This window comes from Dermacentor andersoni, chromosome 2 (assembly GCF_023375885.2).
Source record: "Dermacentor andersoni chromosome 2, qqDerAnde1_hic_scaffold, whole genome shotgun sequence".
In the NCBI taxonomy this organism is placed as follows: Eukaryota; Metazoa; Arthropoda; class Arachnida; order Ixodida; family Ixodidae; genus Dermacentor; species Dermacentor andersoni.
In genome coordinates, this window is record NC_092815.1 from 87,995,089 (window position 1) to 88,020,012 (window position 24,924).

Here is a 24,924-nt window from a genome sequence, read left to right on the forward strand (position 1 = left end):
AATGTCCGTTCACGCAACTGGTGAATTAAAAGTAATGGCCGTAGAAAGCCATACCGTAGCTGTTTGTTTGCCACGCTTGTAACTTCCGGTTCCGCTGTTCATGGAGGTGTGCACTGTTTGGCATCCTTGCCGTCTTTGCTGTGGGGTGCTGAAGTCACAATTGGGAATGTGTTCAGTAATATTGACTGCTAATCTTTCTACTGAACATATGCCAGGGCGTACCGCGTAAAAGCGGGAATTGACGTGTGTTTCGAACAACGTTCGCTGTCTTGCGGCGTGTGCTTTTGATCTTGCGTTCAGCGGGAAAGTGCCATTGGCCGTGTATACGCCCGCTGTTTACACTTCCCTTTGGTGTATGGAGATGTGTAACTGGGGCATCGCAAACGGACCAAGATGGAATTGACTGACTACGCTTTCGACACACGAATACGCAGGAGGCACATTCCTTTGCTCAGCAATCAGGTAACGGTTCGTTCGCGTGTTTTCTTTCGTTCTTTAGGCTGTAACTCCACCGGCTGTCGCAGCCGTAGGTTCCCGTTTTTCTCAGACCCCCTTTTCGCCTTAGTGGCCAGCGTTTTAACGAGACACTCTTTTTTGCTTTGCATTTGCTTTCTTCTTTTACAGAGACGACTCAGGCACCTGACAGCAATATATGCGCGAAACGTTGTGTCGCCTGAAATATCAGAGACGGAGTATTTTGGTCTTTTCTACACAATTCACCTAAACCGCGATGACTCCGGTGAGCGACGCACCATGCTTCCTAAGCTGTGTGGTGCTGTTTGCTAAGTATACTGAGAAACATGAGGCACTTGTCGCTTGAACTTAACCTTCGTGCTGTTGGTTTCAGCCATCTACACCAGTGAAGTGTGCGAGAATAATTTGGTAAGTGCATTTTGTATGTCCACTGACGTTGCGATTGACAGAAAACTCTGCATTCAGTGTTTACCATAGACAAGACAATGCATTTTCTTCTTTCCGTTCTCCCGCAGAATCCGATGTGGCAGCAGCTGCAGATGGCAAAGTTCAATAGCCTGCGGAACAATACTTCCAAATGTGCCCTTTTGACAGATCCATTTACTGTATACCTTTGGTGTTTTATATTGTATAATGAATTAAGCATCAAATTTTATTTGGCGCAGGAGAGCTTAAGCAACTTTCGAGGTTTTGTGAATATTCTCAACGTTTGAGCACAATGCTGAGTAATTTCATTTGGTGTGACACGAGTGTCACTTTTATGAAGTTTTTTCAGACTACTTTGAACTGTCGATGTAAGCTTCAATATTATTATCTATAATGTGCACAATGTAACAGGCTAAGTCATGCAGGGTTTATGAACCAAAAGAATCATGCCAAAATCCACTAGATAGAGGGGCTTTACTGAAATGGAACTTGTGGGTTGTAAAGGTTTTAGAATTATCACTCTTGCTAGGAAGCTTTTCCAGCAAATAAGGTTTCATGTGTTGGTTGATTAACAAGTTCCTCATTTGTAATTAAATCAGCCTTTTACCTTGCTGAAAAGAGTGCTTGTGCAAATTTATGTAGGGCACACGCTGGTCTCCTGCTGGACTATCCGCTTATCAGTAGCATTAATTGTATTATAATACCCGTGCCACACGGGTACAGAAAGTGGCATTAACCTCCTAGTGCCTTAAGCTTTAATGTCATTTGCATGGTGCCACACGGGCAAATCAAATGGCATTCGCCTTAAGGCAATTCCTCACCGAAGGCGTTTGCCAGAACTCATTCGACTGAGAAATGCGTACTCTCGACGCCATAGCTTGCTCAGTGCGGTTTACTTAAATTATTTGAAACGACATCCTATTTAGCTGGAATCAAATTTTTCAAGTGTTGGAGCCATACAGCACACATAAACAAGTGCATCGAGATTTATATAATGAAACTACAACATTAGAAGAGATGCTGCAAGCAGAGTCATGTTTAAACCCATTTACTTACTGTCTTAACAGGTGTCTGTGTTGTTAATTCCAATTCGTAACCCTTTTAGCATAAACTACTAAGGGGGGCAAAGATATAAAAATTTTATTTTATTTTTTATTTTTTTGCAGTAAGAGAAATGTCATAGCTAACTTAGTGTCCAGTTTGTCACTGTCAAAAAAAAAATTTAAGCACTGTTTGTGAGATAATTTGTTGGATGCCCTCTTCCCTGAAATTTCTGAGGAAGGGGATGGAAGGGCGAGCAGAACTACTAGATTTTCAAGCAGTTTTGAATCGTAAAAGTTTCATGCAACACATTCTTACATTGCAAAGCACGCTTTATGGTAAATAATGCACAATATATGCACTCCTCTTTCACTTCTTATAATCACTACCACTTCTAATGTTGCCCTCCCAACCCTGAAAATTTTCGTGCAGATGTCCCTGCGAGCGTACCACTGTAGGTTATAAAAACAATCAGCTCCACTACAGCATGCAGCATTTCATGTGCATGCTGAATTTCATTCCTGTTCTTTGTGACTTACGGTTTTCATACATGTGGACTTCATGTCTGTGTGGTGGTATACAGTAGAAACTTGGTGTATTTTTCATAGGACCATGAAAAAAACATAGCAGCTGTGAGCATGGAAGGACTAACAAGTCGTTTATTACATTGCTTACTTTGACTAGGAAAACATTTCTCAAGTGGTGTCTGCCACTTGTTTTCATTATCTGACAGTGCAGCATTTCATCCAAACAGATTGAGTGCCTTGGAATTGTCAGTATTGTGTTCAGGCACAACATACCTGCACCCGCAGATGACTATGCATATTTGTAGTTTTGCAGATTCAGAAACGACGTCGAAGCGTGATAGGCAGTGGAATTTCCAAGTGCAGATCTTGCATGGCGTGCATTCATTTCTTAGAGCGCCACCTACAATTTAGGGAGTGTTCTGAGGCACTGACAGGACTCACAATTGCCATAGATACAGACGAAGATACAGCTGTCACCAGTGGTGCGTAAATATAGGTCGAAATATTTCCAACGGGAGTAGTAAGCACAGTGAGCAGTAAAGAGCATATTTTCCCTGCAAGGTCTTTAGATTTTCATGTCAGAATTCAATATAATGTGCAGGAACGTTTGTGTAAGTTGTTAGAAAGCAGCACAGTCAAGTCATTGGGCATATTACAAAAACCGTGCGTCCATGATATAGCAGCTTGGAAATCGCTATGTTAGGAAAGTATCAACACAATTTTAGCGTACCTCTTACCTCTGCTCAGTAAAACCATCTTGCAGTGGCATTTCACTTGTTCATCTTGTTCCTGTGTGCCCTTGTTTGCTCCAGTAGCATATCTGACCATCAAAGTAGTTAGTTTTATGCATCTTACAATGACTTTTACATGTTTTTCTGCCTTAGCTTGCACATGTCATCAGCATATGCATTTCAATCTTCGATACCCTTCTGCGTGGTTTCATAACTTATACATTGTGGTGAAAGGGCATTTGCTTCCTTGACTTGTTGGGACACAATGCAGCCCTGGTGGTGCGAGTTTGGCTGACCAAGAAGAATGACTCGTGTGTCACTTGTGTGATAGAATGGGATGTCAATCTTCATGGACTGTGCTTCCTTGGCGAACAGGTAGTCATAGTTTTTTTTTTTTAAGTAAATGTCATGGCCACAGGTAAAAATGACTATTCAATGGCTAAAATTATTGTTAATGTCAGTCACTCACAAATTTAATATTGTCACAGGCCATTTAACATGATTACAGAAGAAAGTTGGGCTAGTTGGTGCATATTCCAGACTTGAGACAGGGTTAACTAGCGCTTATGTGGGACGAGAAGCACACGGGACATTACTAGCATTGTGTCCTGTATATTTCTTATTCTCACCCCATGCCTTTTTGATGCTAATAGTTAACAATGTCTCAAGCTTTTGACATGGCTGCAGTCAGTTCAGGGACTAACTTAACCAATTCTTTTTTTTTTTTTTTTTTTCAAACAGGAATGCATTAGGTTGTTGCAACTACTTAAAGATGCATTATATGCAACTGCCTATGTCACACTTTAGAGGTTCGACAACACGATTCATGTTATTTATCACTGCAGAAAAATTATGTTGCATACCAAAAATGAGGGAATTGGTGACAGATTTATTAAAGACAGCCTGAGCCACAAGTAAAGCTCAACATCAACCTTTCTCTTTGCTTTTGGCAGCCGTAGAACACGTGACAATGACAAAGACCGAAAAGTTATCCCGCAGTGACTATACCATTGCAGCAAGTCTGCATATCTTAATATGACAGTATTCTTTTCTTCAGCATGCCTAGGAATTTTTCAGGCTTACTGGCTGTATTCACACTGCTCTTGAGTAACTGTTCATTTCCTTATTGGTGCTGTGATCTATTATTTAGCTAGAATTTTGAAAGCTATATTGGTGACAAAAGGTACTGATAGCACTGTCAAGCATAGATGTCTTTTATCAGCTTCCTAAGCAAAACATTTACTTCGTGTGGTTTGCATTATCTGAAACTTATTTCTTTTCCTTTTTGAAAGGTGCCTAAGGATGGGCGGAAGTTTCTCCCAAACACACTTCTTTATGCCATGCCAGAAGGCATTTACGGAGCTGCAAACACCATTGTGCAGGTACAATACACACTTTCACTTAGAGAAAGCAAAAGTGCTTCAGTCTGCCTTTTGATAAGTACAAACAAGCAAAATCAGTTTCTGAACAATGGGCAAAGACTAATTTTGCTTGTTTGTCCTTATCAAAAGGCAGGCTGAAACACCTTATGGGGTAGTCATATTCAATTATACTGGAGAGGGATGTTGACATAGCCAAGAAAGTAAGAAGTTCATTCTTTATCTTTCTTTCTTTTTTTCTTTCTTGATATTTTTCTTCTTGCTTTCATAGATCTATCATTATGTCATAGGTTAGCAAGTTGTTCTGAGAATGGAACTAACCATAGAAAGGACTTCTGGGTCTCGGCAAGTTAACTTAGCTTGGTTCAAGCCTGTTGCAGCCCTTTAAAAGCTAATCCTTCTTCCAATGAATACACCATTCGATTGTTTATAAATTTGGCAAAAATGATTAGCCTTTTGAATACATCAACTATGAAGACTGATCAGGACTGCTGATTGCTTCTTTTGGGGCTCATTAACAAAAGTCTGTTTACATTGTCGTTTCTGCATTTTCTCATGGCAGGCATTGATGGAGCTGACAGTTCAGAATTGTTTCCTGCTCCTTGTTTCAGCAGGGACCAAAGAGTGACCATTCAGGGCACAGCTTGTATGAAGTTCTTTACTCAGACCCAACTGTGATCAGGAATTCTTGCTCAGTCAACAGCTTGAAGCGGTGAGTGATTTGTATTCATAGCCATCACAAAATGCCAATAAGCGCTGGGATGCACCAATGACACACATGTCTGTATAATTGTCTTAGCCGCAGTGGTGGCTTATTAGCCATGGTGTTCTGCTGCTGAGCTTGAGATTATGGGGTCAATTCTCAGCCAGGGCGGCAAAATTTTGATGGGGGGGGGGGGGGGGGGCAAAATGCAAAAATACTTGTGTAATTTTATTTAGGTGCATGTTAAGGAACCCCAAATCATCAAAATTAATCCAGAGCACTCCATAGTGAGATCACTGTGCAGCTTCATGATGTTAAACCCCACAATTTTTTCCATGATCATGCCTTAATGCAGGTGACTGCATTGTAACAAAAACATATATTTCACACCACTCCTAAAGTCCTCTTTATTCTGACTATATCTGGTGCTTCCAAACATAAAATTGGAACCAGTTGACTGCCAATAACTAAACTTTGGGGAGATATGCAAAATTGCCTTTGAGGTACATTAAAATTAAAGTACTAGCTTGAAACATGAATCAAATCAAGTACTTGATTAATGTCTCCTATAGTTGTGTTTCCTATCGGTGTTTGCAAGCAGACCCTATATATAAATGATGACATAGAGTGCCATCAAGCTATGCTAATGTAATAAGCATTATGCTTAGCTCTATGGTCAGTGGCAGGTCATGAATGCAGAGGCATGTATACCTCAAAAGTCACGTGTATACATGACACAGCAAATCATCCTGTCTGTTGTTTCCTTATCCTTTGTGACCCGCCGTGGTTGCTCAGTGGCTATGGTGTTAGGCTACTGAGCATGAGGTCGCGGGATCGAATCCCGGCCACGGCGGCCGCATTTCGATGAAGGCGAAATGCGAAAACCCCCGTGTACTTAGATTTAGGTGCATGTTAAAGAACCCCAGGTGGTCGAAATTTCCGGAGTCCTCCACTACAGCGTGCCTCATAATCAGAAAGTGGTTTTGGCACGTAAAACCCCATAATTTTATTTTATCCTTTGTGTACATGTCTCTCTGCCTTCACTTACCGATAACATTTCCTTAACATTTCCTTGCCCCAAAGTCCCTTGCCCTGCTGAGGGAACTTTCTGCATGATATGTCTGTGAACGGTTCAATTGATCCATTTAGCCTTTCTATGTAGGCAGAGGGTGTTGGTGAACAAGTGCTCTGTGCACAAGGCCAGTGAAGTCCTTCTCCCAATCCCTTTTTCAAAACGGCTTGTTTGGGTGGTGAGCTGTATATTTTCTTTTACCCCACACTTTAAGACTTCTGCTGTTTGTGCATGCCATGCATGACAATAGTTTTTCCTGTGACATTTGTAAGGGAACTATTGAGGTACCCACTGTGGTGGCATAGTGGCTTCAGCATTAGACTGGTAAGTTCGAGGTTGCGGGATAAAAACCTGGCCACAGCGGCTGCATTTTGATGTGGGTGAAGTGCAAGAACACCTACGTACCGTGCATTGGGCTCACATTACAGAAGCCCAGTTGGTCAAAATTGATCCGGAGTCCCCCCCTAGGGTGTGCCTCATAATCATATGGTGGTTTTGGCACATAAAACCCCAGATTGTAATCGTTAAAGTTTTTTTCAGGCATAGAAGGGTAAATGGCAGATGTAACACACTTGCTTGAGAGGAACCTTCCCTGCATTATTGACTTCACTGACTGCAGTTCGGTCCATATAATAGATATTATGTTCCTTACATGTCGATGGTGGCTTTGCATTTGCAATGGGTCATTGAATGTTAACGCATACTTGCATGTTGCAGCTAAGCTACATTTCCTGAAGCATTTTGAGAATGTTCCCACAGTTGCTTTGATCATGGTTCGTGCTCCTGGTGCAATCAGTATTGTTTTAATCCTACTATTAGGTGATTAAGTTACTTAAGCTTAAATAATTTAATAATGAATATTTACAGTTTGAAATAGTGCTTTACTTAATTATATTTATTTGAGTTGTATAGAAGAGTGTGGATGCTATCTAGGGTTTCCAAGCGTGGTTGAGTTAAAGGAGGAGTTCAAATGAACTGCTGTTAAACTTACTGAAGTGTGATGCACTTGCGTACAGCTAGAATATTTTTTTGGTTGAACATTCCAGGATGATGATGACTGAGAGAGCTATCAAGCAGACACAGGCATCAGTATCACGTGTCCGCAGAGCCATTGAGAAGAGACTTCAGCAGCGACTGCAGCTGCACGAGCGTCTTGCTGAACAGGAAAAGGTGCGACTTCGAATAGGTCTGCTAAAAGAAGTCACTGAAGAGCGTTCTCGGCAGCTTGAAAAGGAACGGGTAGCCTGCCAGGTCAAGGCACAGGAGCTTGCTGACAAAGGTGCCTCACTTCCTTCATTTGTTTGAGTTATTTTTTATTATCATGTTAATCAAATGCCACATATGCAAGTTGCATTGTCGCACTGTTGTAGCCCTCAGGTTCTGACCTCTTTCTAGGACACTTGTTATCTTCATATGTATAGTGTGCAAAATGGAAAATGTGGCCTGCTCAATATTGCAAGAATGTAGTAATTGCACATCCATGTGCTTGCTTGCTATTAAATTATTTTCCTTTCTTGCATCTAGGTTCAAATTTCATGGTTCAATCTGACAGAAGTCTAATGAAATGCATGTACTGTAATCAAGTCTGCAACTCAACTGCTGCTGCACCAGGGTTGGGCACGTGTTGATACCGCTAACATGATTTTTTTTCTTTTCTTCAAAATATGAATTTTGAGCAAACATGGTCTACGAGTCTTTAATCGGCATGAAATAAGCCTGTTGCATGTCATAAACATTTCTTCTATAGAATAATGGAATTTAGTTATTGTTTTGTACATGGTGCAATCAGGGTAATTGTTCAGGTGGATTAGTAAAAGGTGTATGAAGAAATTGGAACAGAGAAGAATACGAGTAGTTCTCTCTTCTCATATAGTCATCCTTCTTGTAGTACTAATTCAATCAAGAAATTATGCAAGATCCATAAGACCAGCAGTTAGTCCTTAAGGATAACACAGTCAGGAGCTTGTCTTAAATCAGTGACTGGTTTGTGAAGCTTGTGCAGCCAGCTGAGACATGTATTTCCCAACTACCTATTCTACAAATATCAAACATATGATGCCTTAACAATAGTGCATTGATGGTTTAGCTCATACATGCTGGTATTGAAAAATTGTAATTGCTCCTGTTTTATTTAGTGTTCCCATATTATACTTGCTCTTTTCCTTCCTTCCTTCTCAGCATGTCTTTGTAACTATAACGTTTCTTAAAAAAGAATGACACAGTGTAAGGTATCCAATTTATTCCTGACAACTGTGCTTGGAGGGTTAAATTACCTTACACAAACATACGTACACACACAACACTGATGCTGTATTTTGTGGCCAGTCCCTGCAGTACTCATAGAAAATATCGGGAATGAACTGTTATATTGAACTAGTTAACCTTTGAAATGTAATATTCTTGTCTTGCCCACACATGTCTATTAAATAAAAAGTTAGTGGTGTGTCTAGGTGTATGCTTATGCTGCTTTATAAACTGGCTTATGAGTAGCTGTGCTTCACGAGCTCTAACAGGTTTGAAGTACTATGCATTGCAGGTATTTGAGAGAATTAGTTAGGCCATAAAGCGACTCTTCGTAATATGCGAAGAAGTAGTGGTACCATGCTGTGTGCATCGAGGATGGAAGTCAGCTTTTCAAGTTTTGGGCTTATTTAATGCGAGATGAAAATAAAACCAAGGATTCTTGCAGCAGTCTCATTCATGAAGTGTGCTGCTTTCTTGTGTCACATGGAGTATGTCAAATTTGTTCACTCTAAAGCGACATCTAGCTAATGCATCATAAATACGTACACTTCATCTCTTCTCACGTGTAGAGAAGCAACTGGCAAGCATGGCAGCCGAACTTGTGGAGAAACGGAACACGCTGGTGGAAAGGCGGAGGCACTACTTTGAAGTCCGGGAGAGCCTGCTCAAGACTTCCTCACGGTTGCTGTTCAGACAGAAGGAGCTCATTACTGAGCTGGCCTTTATCTACCCAGTGGTGTCTGTAAGTACTATGCCTTCTGGTGAAAGCAGGAATGTATTACAGTACTACTTGCAATGTGGCAGGCTAAGCCAGGTACAGCAGGCATTTTCTTAACCATCGCCTCCTCTATTTTTTCAATGCCAGTGCAATCACTTGCTCCCCAATGGGAGCCAGTGGTGCACCATAGTTCAGTGAGTTGCCGTGGTGCAACGCTACCCAAATGGTACAACTACTTGCATCATGTGTGTGCCTGAGCGCGCACCACTGCCTTTCTGCTGGAGAAGCGGTAGACACTCCATCTTTGCACATGTCAAGTTATCACACGACTGTCAGTCTTCCTCTGGATTCTGTCATGAGGCGCCACCCAGGTAGTACTCTCCCCCACGACCGTAAAGCAGGCACGAACGCTAGCCGATGGGGTAGAGTAGGAAAGAACGATAGGAGAGGGTAGTGGACGGTCGTCGGATAGGCCGCATTTGATTGCCATTGAAAAAAAATAGAGGAGGCACTGCCTTCACTAAGAGAGACTGCCACTTGCTTCAGCTGTCATGGGCTAGTGACAAAAATGAGCCACCTCGACTACTTGCTGCAAACGGTTCTTCGTGTTTGTGTTGCAGAGCACGGCAAAGTTTCATTTAAATTATTTCCAATCATCTCCTGTGCTTTATTAGTAGCCCTCTATGACAATGATTCTGTTGAGTGGAACCCTCATGACTTGTTCTGTCCTGTGTGGAAAATGTTGTGGAGATAGAGAGAGAACTAACTTTATTTCAATAAAGACTGCGCTTGGTTACTGCGGGTGGAGCTCATCTTCCAGGGCCCCACTGGCAATTGCGGCTCACTGGGCCTGGTCGTGGGTCACCATTTGGGTTCCTAAGTCCAGTTAGGATAGTTACGCCTCCCACGACCAACTATTGAGTGTGTCATTAAGTAGCAGCAAGACAGTGTGTTCCGGTTGCTGCATGCAATGGTAAGTTATTTGTTCGAGTGTCGGGGTGGAGTCGCACCAAGGGCATCTGTTGCTGTGTTTGTCGCAAAAGTTTTTGTGGAAGTACTCGAAGCTGTGTTTTTGTGAGTGACTTATTTGAAAAAGCAGCACTTTGTCCTTGCTCTTGTTTTGTTGATATGTTGTGTTTGCTAGTCAACAAGGGCAGTATCGGTAATGTTTGCTGATCAGGCTTGTATGTGTAATAGAACCAGTTTGAACTGTTCCCTTTACCACTTTGCGATGTCTGTGCATTGGCTACACTGTGTTGGTCAGTAACGTGGGAATGTTTGCATAAGCAATTATGTTCAGTTAGCATAAGTCACACATTACCAGAACAGCCCAGGAAGCAAGCTCCACGAATGCAGTTGTGTTTAATCTTGCAGCAGTCACCTGTTAGCATGGTGTGAGTTATGTCCTCATGGCACTTGTCATTAATTGGGTTTCTCAAATGGAGAATAATTATGCGTAAGTGCTACTTCATTCGTTCGTTTAAATACGAAGAGTTAAGGTCATTTCACTTTAAAGAAAACAACGCAAAAAAAAATTAATTGCCTTGTTAAATGATAGGAAAATATGGCGTATCAGTTTTACACTTAGCCTTGACCCAAAAATGAACTGTCACAATTCCGGTAATTAATCACCGATGATTTTCAAATTTTGTGCCATTTTCACGTGTGGAGCATTGCATCTTTCCCTATTTCATTGTAAGCATGTACTCTTGAAAAGGGGACACTATTGTGATGGTGTGACTTATAATATTAGGGCTTATGTTCTTGAGGTGATGTGAGTGGATCAAGTCATGCAAGTTCTAATGTGAGGACCTTGCCTTCTATACTGTTAAATACTTTATTTTGGTATGTCTTCTAGCTCCCAGAAGGAAAGGGCTACACTATCTGCTTTGTTCATCTTCCTAATAGTGAGGATTTTAGTGGTAAGTGTTGAAGATATCTTGTTTCGTGATGCAAAGTTTTCAATTTAGTGTGCTTTCTCATAAAGATCATTGTGATAACCTTCAGTAAGTGTTTGTGCAGCAATAAAGAGAAACTATAGATCAGTCTACATTGGTAAGGTATTCTTGAAGAACTCTACTTTCATTGATTTTATAGTAAATAGATTTGTTATTAAAAGACAAAATGACTGTGAAAGCTTGATTTTTCATTTTTGTGCTAATACCCCAAGGCTGGTACACCAGTATGACATCATGAATTGCCAAGTATTTTTTCGCATTTCTGCCATTGTAATTCAGTAAAAGCTTTTGAAACTCCGTAAACTCGGACGTTGGCTCCTTTAGAATAGAATGTGATCCATCTTTACTGATAAATATTTAACTAAGCCCTAGCAGACGACGTCAAATTCTCTTATGTCTCAGTGAGCTGGTGCGGTAATTTCTGTACAGCGTCACCGCTCGTCTTTTGTTTTCGTGTCTTTTCTGGCTTACCAAGAGTCTTCTCATGATAAGTGTGGCTTTCATGGAATTGCGTAAGCCGGAATCGCACAGTTCAAATCACCTTTCTTTTAAAGCGAAGCTTTATATGGCTAGATGAAACGAAAATCCGTCTATTTGCACCTGTGTACAGAAAACTATGATCATCAGCAATGGCTTGAGTATCGGCATCTTTTACCACACCTAGCTTGTTGGTGCCACTCTGCGCAATCGTGCAAACGCACTCGTGCCACTACTCCCGCATTTGTCATTGTCGTCTTCTTCAGAGCTGGCTCCGTTGCCACTCCTCATTCCAGAGTAAATTTCACTTCTCTTCTGTCGTCGTAATGCGGAAGCAGTGTTTACAAGGGTATGAGCCATTGCTTAAGGTGGTATGAGCCATTCACACTTGAAGAATTGCAAGCTGTAATGGCGGGTGGGTGCTGCTAACCACGCTGCCAAGCAAACTTGAGACACCGAATGGAAGCGACAACGGTGGACTGCGGGCAACCCGTCACTGGTATCGTTCTCTCCGTCGCAGTCAGACAAGTGTAAACTCATTAAACACAAAGACGTAACCAATAATTGAGAAAGACTTTAGTGGACCAGTGGGACTAACCTAGTGATAAACACCGGGACTGAACATTACAGCTTCGCTGCTAAACTATCTGTACGAAGTGCTTGGGCAGTGGTTTTTCGTGTCCCGTTATCAGTAAAAGATATTTTGAAGCATATCTTTGTTTCCTTCTTTAGAGGCCCCACTGATACTAGTCCTGTGAGTATCGGGCACAGTGACTACAATGGGACAAAAGAACCAAAAGTGAAAAAGATTTTTTAAACATAGCATTATTTCTTTTTTTTTTACCTTGCTCGCAAGTCTTTGTTACCTATTTTTGTCATGGCTCTTCATGATCGTGCATAATTTCATCAAATTCTATACTTTAGATATGTACAGCCTGAAACTTTCTTTTGTCCCCTTTCCTTTTTCCCCTATGCAGAGTAGCAGGCCAGGGCATGCTAGTTCAGCCTGACCTCTCTGCCTTTCTAATAATTTCTCCCTCTCTTCATACCTGCAAGCCAACAAGAAGGCTCTTTTTATACAGTCCTTTTCAAATATGTGCGGGCCACCATATGCTTATGCAGCCACCATATGGTGGTTGCATAAGACTTATAACACGCCGAGGTGGTGTAGTGGTTTTGGTATTGTGCTGCTAAGCCCGAGGGTGTGGAATCAAATCACGGTATGAAATGCAAGAACGCCTGTGTACCATGCATTTGGTGCACGTTAAAGGTCCCCAGGTGATCAAAATCAGTCTGGAGTTTCCCACTACGATGTGCCTCAATATCATATCGTGGTTTTGGCACTTCAAACTCTAGAATTTAATTTTTGATTTTAAGACTTTTGTAGCACTAAAGGTGCTTTGCTTTTTAGTGGTGTAAATGCTCCCATACCAAACATCTAGCACATTAAAGCACTGAGAATTTTACAGCAGATTCATTAGTGGCTTGGCAGTAATACCGCAAATGCCCACACGATGTCCTGCTGCATACTTTTTATTGCAAGACATTAATCATGGCTGGTCCTTTTGATCTTGAAACACGGTAGAGTGCCTACTGCTGCAAAGGCATAGCCATTCCACTATATTCTTTATACACATATAGCACTTAAATTTTCTCGCTATTGAACCTTACTGTAACTGGTTAAGGGATAAGTAACAGTGACGTTGCATGTGAATATATGTTCTTCCTTTTATCATCCGGCACAGATCGTGATGATCAAACGATTTCGGTCGCCCTTGGCTACGTCACGCACACACTGCTAATGATGTCACACTTCTTGGACGTGCCACTCCGCTATCCTCTTATCCACTGCGGATCTATGTCTTCTGTGCGGGACAACCTCATCGAACACTTCACGGACATAGAGCGCGAGTGAGCTTCCACCTATCTCTCCAATATTGGGTTGTTTGCTGAATTCCTGTATGTTGGCCTGAGCAAGCCAGAAACACTTTGCTTGTGATAGTGCTGACTGGTGCATTCACTTGTCGGAAGCTTTTGGAAGTTGTCCGCAAGACAACCAAGTTTGCTGAATTGTGACTTTTTCCTCTTACCTGTGACTAATGACAGTTTAGTTTGTGAGGCATTTCAAAAAAGGCAGCCCAGCACATGCCAGATGTAACAAGCCAGTTGTGTATGTAGAGCAGCACTTTGGCATGACTTTTCTTGTATTTTATGTTTTGTGTAGTTGGTGTCATCTGCTGTTCATCAACTGTGTACAGGTAACAAAATAACATCTCCCACATGCACATCCCATTACATTTAGAAATGCGGAAAAGGTGCTGATTTCCATGTGAATTGCTTGAGGATTTGCTGGTTCACTTCTTATGAAAGCAAGCTAAGTGGGAAACAATTACTTATTTGTTGTGGGTGCTTTAGGGTAAAAAAAAAGAAAGTGATAAATTCAAAATTATTTTTCAGATAACTCGTTTCATCTTGGCTTAACAATGTAATATTGTGCATTGTCTGGCTTCATTTTTCAGTATGAGTTTGGGTTCACGAATATTTATAATCTTAGTAAATTTGATTCCTTCTTGTGCTTAAGCAACATTCAACTCTGAAGGAAATACCCACAGTTTGTTGCCTTTTCTGTTATGGCTTTGTGGACACCACTTAGCTTTCTTTGTACTTTGCCCACTCACTTTTGTCTTCTATGTAAATTTCAGATTTCCCTTGCATATGAAAGGAAAGAACCGCATGACATTCAACTATGGTGTCTATCTCCTCAATCGCAACATTGCCCAGGTATTCGCTCTCTCATATACCTCTGGCCTTCAGTCTCTCACAAGAACAGAATTTCGAAGATGGGATGCTTCTATGAACGAACATCTCAGATTTGCGAATGAGAATATCAGAGTTCGGATTGGCAAACTGCAGCATTATACTTGACTAAGCATTCTTTCATTAATTTAGATTCTTTGTGCCCAAACTGAACAAAATTATTGCTTTTTCGAGGAACCCATACCCCATAAGCTTTTAATGCCAACTGTACACTTCAGCCTGTTTTGATTGAACCCAGCTTTTTTGAGTTATCAACTTTGTCCAACTGCATACACCAGTGTGTCTGATATGCCAAATTATCTGCAACACCATGACCTCGTAGGTTGTGGTTTCCGTCAGCACATCTGCTGCTCCAGCACTGCCTCTGTTGACAGTTACCACTTGTGCAGCATGAAAACATGCTTCTTGGGCGCATGTCAACCAATCTCTCTAGTCATTTAAGAAGAAACAGACCTTCACTTAAAGTGTGCCCCTGGCAGCACTTAAAGTGGGACAGTGCTGCTTGTTGGCTGAACCAGATGCTGTGTTTTAGTAATGATCCTTCTGCAATTCCTGGTATAGGTAGTAGCTTGAGAAGGGCATCTCGACTTTATTGCCTTCAGAGTAGGTGCTGAGACTGCCTGGACACATAGTTTTAGCTCGCTTATTGCTGAGAAGTGGTGCTAAAGTATGACCACTTCTTTTGAAAGGCAACACTGCTTTCCACTCTTTTTCTTTCCTTTCCCTCTTTTTTTGTCTTTCTTTTTGTCAATGAATCTATATATATATATATATATATATATATATATATATATATATATATATATATATATATATATATATATATATATATATATATATATATATATATACATATATGTATATATACATATATTTTTTTTTATAACCAACCTGGAATGCTAACTAGTAAATGTTTCGGGATTTGGGGCCTTGTGTTGCAACCAATAATTATGCATTGCTTTCAACTTTGACAAGAACGCTTTGGCTCTGATCTTATGTCGAAAGCTATGAACTCTGGAGCATAACTCTCCAGGTTGTAGTGATGCCAAGTTCCTTTAGGACATCATGAACAGGACACCAAAGAAACATAGTTTGCCAATTTCTTCTGTTGGCACATGACTCTTGCGAATGGAGGATGATAGAGGAGTACCCTATGACATGCTGCTAACATTCGTGATGCACTTTCCAAATGCTAATGGTTTGTATGCATTGAAGGTTTAAGTCTGAGGCCTATTAGGAAAAGCTTCAATGAAAGAACTGCTTATTGAGGCAAAAGCCTTAGATAGCTCATGGGTCAAAAGATTCGATGTCCAGCAACATTGATGGTGCCACCATGCCACATAGTACCACCAACAAAGGTTATGGGTTTGAGTGCCTTAATTAATGACCTTATTTAAAGTAAGTTAATTAAGGCACTAAAACCCACAACCATTGGTGTTACTTAAGGCAAAGCTAACTAAGGCACAGTTAAATATATATTTAATTAAGGCATTCAAACCCACCACCTTTGCTGAGAGCCGAACCCACTATCATTGGTGTTAATTAGGGCAAAGGTTATGTGTATATATATATATAATTAAGGCACTGGAACCCAAGAGCTTTGGTGGAAGTTGAACCCACGATCATTGGTGTTAATTAGGTCAAAATTAAGGCACAGTTAATATATAGTTAATTAAGGTACTCGAACCCTCTACCTTTGGGGGAGTCGAACCCACGTCCTTTGTGGTAACTAAGGTGAAATTAATTAATGACTGGTTAATTAAGGAACTCAAACCCACAATCTTTGGTGGGAGAAAACAAGTAATAGGTAGCAACACAGTCGTTTGAGAATGTCAAGTAATTTAAATAATGTCTTGCAAACGTGCAGGCTTTTGCCTTCATGCTCTTTAGCGTATGCTGAAGTGACTGTCAACTTTTTAAAACATGTATGTGCAATCAACTGAAAATGAAAAACCTATATAGAGTAATTTTTATTATATGACCTTGTCCTAAAGCCCTTTTAACCCTGATTGCTGGCCAGTAAGTTGCTGGCATTTTAGAGTGTATATTTTGTGCTTTGTTGTCTATGTGTCAAGATAGCAGCACTTATATTTAACTACTACAAAAGCAGGAGATGCCCTGCACATAATTTTGCTTCAAGCACAGTTGGCCTGCATTGTAGCAAAATTGCATCCAACACAGCACCAAAGTAGCTTTGTTATATCCTGTATTTGTTATGAGCACACATGTATTCATTATCATTACATGCTGACATTGGTAAGGAACTTTTTAGAGTTACTTGGATATATTCTTGTTCATGTTATTAAGATTCAACTGTATATAGGTAACACAGTCGTAAATTTCTTTTCTTCCCTTCTGGGTTTTTTTTTTTTTTTTTTTTCAGATGAGGTGCCACTGCAACATGGTCACCAAAGACCTCCGGCCAACGCTGCACAATCTTTATGGGCTTTATGATTACTACAGCATAAAGCAGTAAGTAATACTACATGTATTTGTACACTATGTATCATTCTGCTTTCTCTTTGAAGCTCTGGCAACATTACTTTTAATTCCTATTTTTGCATGTTGCTTTGGTATCTATGACAATTAAGAAATTCTAACAGTATCTAGAGCATTGAAAAATGTTTTACTGCTTTTTGTGTTATGCTAAAGAAAAAGAAATATGTGCATAGAGTCGCCAACAGATATTTTGGACTTGCTTGGTAATTTCAACAGCTTCGTGGCACTGCCATTGGCCCCATAAACTTAATGTTTTTGTGGACAGCCGAAATTTTGGACACATTACAGCATGTCGAACATTCATTTGGACTCTGGCTGCACAACCGGCATGGTAATTCGGCCACTGAGTCTAGCTGAAGAAGATATATTTTTGTTTTGATGCTTTGCTGGTGTGGGGTAGGGCATAACTGCTGGCTCTGTTGCCAGCGCCTTCTCGAAACCGAAACTAATGAAGCCTAGCCACCTAACCTCTTAAAAAATAGTCACTTGCTATTTTGTGGAAATCCTACATTTCAGACTCCCGATTAGTATTTGGACTGTTTGGCAGTCCCAGGTTGCGTGCAAGTTTTTGGTAGGTGACTGTATTGTTGAATAAGTAGGTTTAAATTTATTGTCAAAAACAACTACAGCAAATCATTTCTGCGAATATCCGCAGGGCGGAGAAAGATTCATAGATGGAAAGATTGTCATCCACCTGACAGTATTACGAAGCTACAGAGGAAGCCTATTCAGGTTTGTCAGAAAGCAACCCTTGCAGTGGTTTGGTCTGTAGATTGAACCTGGGAGCAGCGCTTTTCCGAGGTGGTTGCTCTGCCATCTGAGCTTAACCATGAGGCTACCAGGTCGCAGAGCAAAGCCAAAGTAAATGACTACTTAGAGCACAGAAAAGTATGCTTTGTGTTGTCGAATAATTCCTGCTCCCTATGGGAGAATGACAATCTTTCCCTTTTGTTTCTTGATTTCAATACCAAAGCACAGCTTACTGATAGCTAACTACAGCTCAAGGTATAACAGCCATTCGCTGTGTATGATATAAAAATACTGAAGTTGCACAATCTGGGTCTTTTTTTTTGTAGGTGTGGGTGTGTACAGTCGAACCCACTTATAAAAACATTCAAGTGCCAAGAAAATTCCATTATAACCTAGCATTGTTATAACTGAGTTGCATGAAAAAAATCAAAATAGGGGAATGGCAGAGCTGATGTGAGGAAACTATAATGGTAAGCAGGCCAGTGCCCCCACCACCTTCCTCCATCCGACTGCTGATTGTGTTTGCTCATTTAACTGCTTCCTGGGTGCTCTTATCGCATGTAACAAGCTGTGGCTGCCGGCATTGAAGAATGGCACTGCTATAACAACTGCAAAGAGGTGTCACAGGTGTTCAGCGATATGCAAGCTCCGCCGAGGCATTGCTATGGTGGCCCCAAAGGGGGCCTTTTAAAAAATGTGGGAAGGTTGACACAGCAGCCTGTCAGCTTGAGAAATCCAGAAGAAACGCCACAGGCATCTCGCTACATACTTCTCATTGGCTTGCACGAGAAAACCCTATGTCTGTCAGCCTTGCATGTTTTATGCGAAGCTTGCTAACATTTTTCTCCAAGGCATCCAGGTGCTCCACTTAGTGCAGCGGAATGTACCTCGCGGTAACGTAGCCCCAAAGGGACTGAATCATCTGCCGGGCCTTCTGTGGGCTTTGAGGCATTGAGGCAGCCTGCTCTACTGCATCATCACTGCCGCCGTCGCCATCCTGTGCAAGCTCGTTTGCTAAGATCACTTCATCGATTAGAAGCACTTAGTTTCCAAATGAATCGCCATGCCCTTTTTTTTCATTGCAACGTCATGCATTGCCGATGATCAACAGGCGGATCAGCCATCTTCCGTTTCAGCGGTGAGTCTAACGAGGCTGAGAAACCACGTGGCCAGGAATGATTTCGACGCAACCAACAAAGGCAAAAACGAACGATTAAGCTGTTTACAGAAATGCAGAGCCAGCAAGCAATCTGGGAGCAGCACAGTTGGTGCGGTCCATTTGTATTTCAGAGGGTGGCGCAGCGTAGAGCTATGGGTGCAGCTCATTTGTGTTCGGAGGGGTGGAAGGACGACGGGAGAGAGGCACACAAAAAAGGCTAGAAAATGAGTGTGCGGCGGCTGTTCGGGCAGCGGGCCATCGTTCAGCAGCTTGAATTTCTCATTTTCTTTTCAAGGATTTCGCATTTCACTACCTTTCTGCACAGACACCCAGCAGCCAGGCTTCATTATACACGATAATGTTGCATCAGAGCATTGTAGTAAGTGGGTTATTTCACCATCAAAAACATACAAAGTTGACGGTGCAGCAGCTTCTCGTTGTTATAACCAACATATTGTTAAAACCAGTATTGTTACAAGTGGGTTCGACTGTATTTGCATGCCTTATCGGGGTGTCTACCAACCAGGAAAACCTGGAATTCTCAGAGATTTCAGACAGTCTGGAAATTCTCAGGAATAACTCGGGGAATATGTGCTTCTATCAGGGAAAATTAGCTGTCATTTTATTGAAAGGGAACGAAAGTCGCCCTAATGCTGGCTCGAGTAAAAGAGAGGAATCGTAACGAATTGTCTTTGACGCCATGTCATCGGCTGGAGGAGTTGCCAGTGTACAGTCAACGACCCATTTTGCGGACGCCCGATAATGTGGACAGCTTCGCGGCGCCACGTACCCCATATAGTCAATGAATAAGAATGTCTGAAATTTCGGACGCAAGAACCCTTCGCAGTCCGATTTTCCGAACTTCTTGCCATGACTGCAAGGCCGAAACAGCATTAATTAAAACCAATACCGCAGTTTTGATCATCTCACCGCCTCGAACCGGCGCTCTCGCACGTAGATCCACTGGCAGCCGCAGCAACCACCGTGGCAACGCAAGGCCTAGCTGCTTCGACGTTCGCTATTAAGGTTATTACCATTCGGTGCCGAGATTTTCGTTGAACGAATTCACTGCTGTCAGTAATGGCACCGACTCCGCTTCTATAATCCTCGCGATTCGCTTCGAAGCTGAGAAGGCACGGCACGTTGCATAATGCTGGGTCGCGAAAGGCAGCTTCGCCTCAGCGCAGCAATGTTACGCGGTGAAGCATACGTGAAATATTGCGGTGAAACTTAACAAGCGTGAAAAGGGGCAATTGTCACGGGACACAGTGGGTATTCCCTAACTGTACACGCGTGTACTCGCCGTCTCCTGTCACAGTACGAGCTCTGATATGCATAGTAGGTGTACTGGCAGGCCTTCAGAGTTTTTTTCGGACGTGCCTCTGGCGATTTGAGCCCTTAAGGGCAGTAAAAAAACATTTTTTCGGACGTTCTCACGGCCCCTAGGGATTCAGAAAATTGGATGTTGACTATACAACTGACCAAGAGGATGCTTCAAATGGTCAGTGGGGCGAACATGCAGTGAAATGAGGACGAGAACAGAAAGGACCGGTAGCATTGAGGAATGATCAGGAAAGGAACTGTGCCGCCTCTTTGAAGGAGCTTGAGCTCAAAAAGCAAAGTGTTGGCTGACCCCGTGATGCAGGCGACCATCGTTCAAACCAAAATAAACTCTTTAAAGCAGTGAAATGCAACACTGAGGGATTGTGCATGGGCTGAAAGTATGTCAGCACAGTTAAGGTTGACTTTCCAGCTGCTGAGAGAATCTCACTTGTGATAAAGTTCGGGCCTTATACCAATGAGCTTGCTATCAGTTGATAGAAATAGCTCATTTTTGAAAATGTTTGTTTCTGTATGCATCTCTTTTTATTCGTACTTGAAAAGGCTCGACTCGATTTGCAATGGGCCTTACCTTTATTTTTTCGAATATATTTTATTTGCGGTGCATATTACTAACCCCTCCCTTCAGTTTTCTATTTTTAATAAAATAAACTACTCCTCACTGTTCAAAATGAATTAAGTCGTTCTTTCTATTTTTTAACATGCTTACTAGAGAATGACAGCATCGGGCGACGTGGTATCAGCCCGTCTTGACATAAAACGAAGTTCTGTGTCACTCAGGAAATATTGCAACGGCACTCAGAGAAAACTTGGAAAACTCGGGGAGCTTGAAAATGTCAACTTGGTAGACACCCTGCTTATATGCGCAAAGCTTGTTTTCTTTTTTTATTTTTTTATTCTGTTTAGAAGGCATTTATTGCTCATCTATAGTTCTAGTCTTGCTGAAACACTCACTTGAACATGCAAGATACTCTATCAATGATTTAGTAAGAATAGCTTTTTCTTTCCACTGTTGACCTGCCCAACAAAAAAAAAAAAGAAAATGTGAATATTGTCTTTGTCAAATGCTGGAAATGTTTTTTTTTTCCCTCTTGCAAAATTTTCTGATTTACTGTCAATGCCAGAAAGCGGCAATATCATCCACATTTACCATTTACAGCAGAACCTCATTGATACTATCCTGTTAAGTATGATTTTCTGGCACCAACGTTCATAATCAACAACACAAAAAAAAGACCCAATACAGTTATGCTTATTCTTTTATCAGTTAATACGTTCCCGGAAAACATTACCTTTTCACTGCCAACCATAAAAGGCTCGAGGTGCGCGTGATCGAAAACCGTAGTCTCCTTTCGAAGCAGCTTGCTGCAGGCAGTGCAAAATGAGCATCATATTTCGTTCTGGTGGCATTGTAGGCATTGCATTCTGCCATCACCCACCATTTTAAAGCACTACGCAACAAAAATTCCCATTGTGCAGTGTTTTAAGATGGTGTGTCGCATGTGGCAACAATTCACACCAAGAGGGCATCTCATAACTTCCCGCCAAAATGCCCTGTTTGAGAAAGCTTGTGACCCAGGCTGAATTTGAGCAGCACGAACATAACCTGCAAAAGTGACAGTACGCATCTCGGGCTGCTCAAGCCCCACCAGCTTGACATGCGTCGGCGCCTTGTGCTGCACTGATTTGCACAGTGCTTCCCATTACATGAATGTCAACTACACTTGAGTCTGCCATATATTTTAGTGACTTCAGATCGTACGTTTTCCCATTTAGTATGTTCTTTCTTGTTTCTTCCCAGAACGTATGAACAAGGTTCTACTGTAATCACGACTACAACAGTCATTAAATTTCATTCTTGTCATTAGTGGTGTATGTCACCCTCTACCATCTCGGTTGCACTCGACAAATATAATAGTGTGAAGTGTTTATCCATTGAAATTTAACAAAGTTAAGCTTTCATGTTATGTGTACCTACTTTCTTCCAGCAAAATATTTTGGAAAAGGGTCTGTATGAAAAGCAGAATTTTCTAACCCAGGAAGGCAGTTAAAAATCGGGGCACATTAACTGAAAGTTGTCTTTTTGATGTTCCCTTGATGTTGCCACGAGTGTTTCTAGACTGTGAAAAAATTCTTTTTGTTTGTGTTACTCTGAGAATGTATGCAGGCAGACGCCCATAAAAGATCTTCAATACATGAATGCTTTGGGAAGCTAAAGCTTCTGGTCAAAAATAAAAAGGTGACCACGGACATGCCCATGCAGTTCATGCAATATCCCCTTCACTTCAAGGATTTCTGTTTGGGCTGTGAAGAAATATCTTTTCCCAGGTTCCACTCCACTCCAAAATCTTTCATGGGCAACTAATATGTTCCCTATGCATTATGTACAATGAAAGTCCTGGCTTCATGCAATTATATCAGTAAGTCATCAGCACATTTTAACCTTGTTGCTTGCTGTTTGTTATACAATTGTTTCATGAAGGAACAGCCAGCCAAGTAGTGCACCGGTGCCAGTGCCAGCTTCTCCTTTAGCCATGCCCATAAAAAGTAACAACAACATCGGCTCTGCACGGGAGCAGCGGTCATCAGACGAGGTGCTTTCGCCTCCCACAACGAAATGTGAGGACATGGAGCATATCTTCAAATGTGAGGAGGAGGCAGCAGGTGGAGTGGAGGCAAGCACAGCTGTTGCCCCGCAGAAACTGAGCAGTTCTCTGGACAAAGGGCTGGACAGCTTCCAGAACACGGCTGCTGCTGAGCCCGAGGACAAGAGGAGTGCTGCGCTGCCAGTCAAGTTCCCGAGCCTTCAGAGCAGCTATCGCCTCAGTGAGCCGAATCTCAGGGAGTTCGAGGCACGCACAACGCTCAAGGAGAGACAGGCAGCGGCAGACCATTTGCTGCCTGTGCCACCAGTTGTGTACGATGCGACCGAGGAGAGCGGATCGCTCAACAGTGGTGATGGCACTGTGGAAGTGGCTGTAGACACATTGTTTGATGCGGACCTCACGGCACGGACGGAGCAGTTGGCTAGTGTGGTGCGCAGCTTCCGAACATACTCCTCAGTATCGTCATCCAATGGACCGAGCCCAAAGCCATAGTGTTTTCTTTATTCCTCTCGTGGTTTCGAGTGAAATGGGCGTGGGGGATTTAGTTGTGAAAGCCCTGTGCACGACCTGCTATCTTTATGGTTATTTTTAAGTGCCACAAATTTAAACTGTGCTTGCAAAGAGATTGGCACGTGCATCTCGAGGCAGCTGGTTTTCTTTTACATTCTTGGTATCAATGTCCGACTTACAACTGCAACAAGAGAACGGTGTACTTTGGCTATGTCCATTTGACTTGGAAAAACCTCACAGTTTTAATCTACCCTGTGTGTACGCTTTCACAAGTTCATGGCCATGGTAACAGAATGGATTGTGAGTACTTTTCTTTTCTTTAATAGAGTGATGTCCTCTTTCTTGAATTATTCTCGTAGTAACACCATTTGTGCCTGTTGATTGCAAATATCAAAGAATCTACTACCCATCGATGGTAAATTCATATCTATATTCACTAGTTATAGTAAGTTCAAGAAGTTTTTATACTGTTATAAACATACTCAGCATATAATATAATGTTATTTTATACATTATGTAGTTATGAGTACGCATGTTTCTCAAAGATGGCTATGAACTCCGACTGTTGTTGCCTTTGTGTTAATGAGTGATCTTTGTACACTGCTTTGTTGTGATGACTTTTCATGTAAACTGCCACATTGCCGTTGGAATTTGTAACATTTTGCAATGTAGTGATATCTGTTCGCTTGCAGTGGGCATTTGCCGCACACGAAGTAGAATCATTGTGATATTAGGGTTTATCTTTTCTACAATGAGTGCTTGGGCACAGGACTTTCTGCTGCATAACACAAAGTAACTGCTCGTGCTAGTCAAATGGTTAGAAAGCATACGTGTATTCACTTTGGTTGCTTGTCAAGTAGAGATTAAAAGTGGACAAGCTATGCAGTTTGTGACTGATTTGAATGCGTCCATGCCTGCGTGATGATGTGGATAGCATATGTGGGAAAGCTGCAGTATTATATGTCATGGGACAAAAAGCCAAAGCTTATTTAAGAGAATGCTGAGGTGATGAATAACCACCTGCCACTTCTCCTTCAACATCAGTGGTGTATTTATCTGTTGGCATAAAATTATTTTTGTTGTACATGAATAAAGAAAATATGGACTTAGAATATTGAAGTAAATAAAGGAAACCTTTACCACTTGGAAAGGGAGGTATAGTCGAGTGCCTCTATGACCTGCATAACGAAAGAATAATTGTGTCCCAACTTTATTGCGAACTGTGCGGTGCACAACCTTTACAGCGGAGTGCTTGTATAACGGATAATTTCAGAGGACCTAACCACTTCGTTTTAAAAACATCCAGCTGTATAACAATATCTGACTTATGCCCTGCAATACACACAATACAGGCATACTACAAACAAAATGGAAGATTTAAACTGAGTGATATAACCTTCTCCGACCCCAGCAAAATGACAGTGACCCAACACCTTTTAAAGTCGATTCGTTTTGTCAACCAGTCTGTTGCATTTTTGAAAAAGTACTCGTA

General features: G+C 41.6%; 1 protein-coding gene across 2 annotated transcripts; it reads left to right on the plus strand.

Moving 5' to 3' along the window:
* Positions 1–80: 80 nt before the first annotated feature.
* Uvrag (UV-resistance associated gene) lies at positions 81–24,582 on the plus strand. Of its 2 annotated transcripts, none has more exons than XM_050188525.3 (14): positions 81–462; positions 625–739; positions 848–882; positions 990–1,053; positions 3,471–3,574; positions 4,492–4,581; positions 5,190–5,290; positions 7,400–7,632; positions 9,167–9,339; positions 11,174–11,237; positions 13,496–13,661; positions 14,453–14,531; positions 16,951–17,039; positions 22,799–24,582. In XM_050188525.3, the coding sequence occupies exons 1-14, from the start codon at positions 394–396 to the stop codon at positions 23,412–23,414; spliced, it is 1,998 nt and encodes a 665-aa protein (XP_050044482.1). In that variant the 5' UTR covers positions 81–393; the 3' UTR covers positions 23,415–24,582. The 2 variants fall into 2 exon arrangements, with proteins under 2 accessions (XP_050044482.1, XP_050044483.1); XM_050188526.3 differs by having other exon boundaries at positions 5,193–5,290.
* Positions 24,583–24,924: the final 342 nt, after the last annotated feature.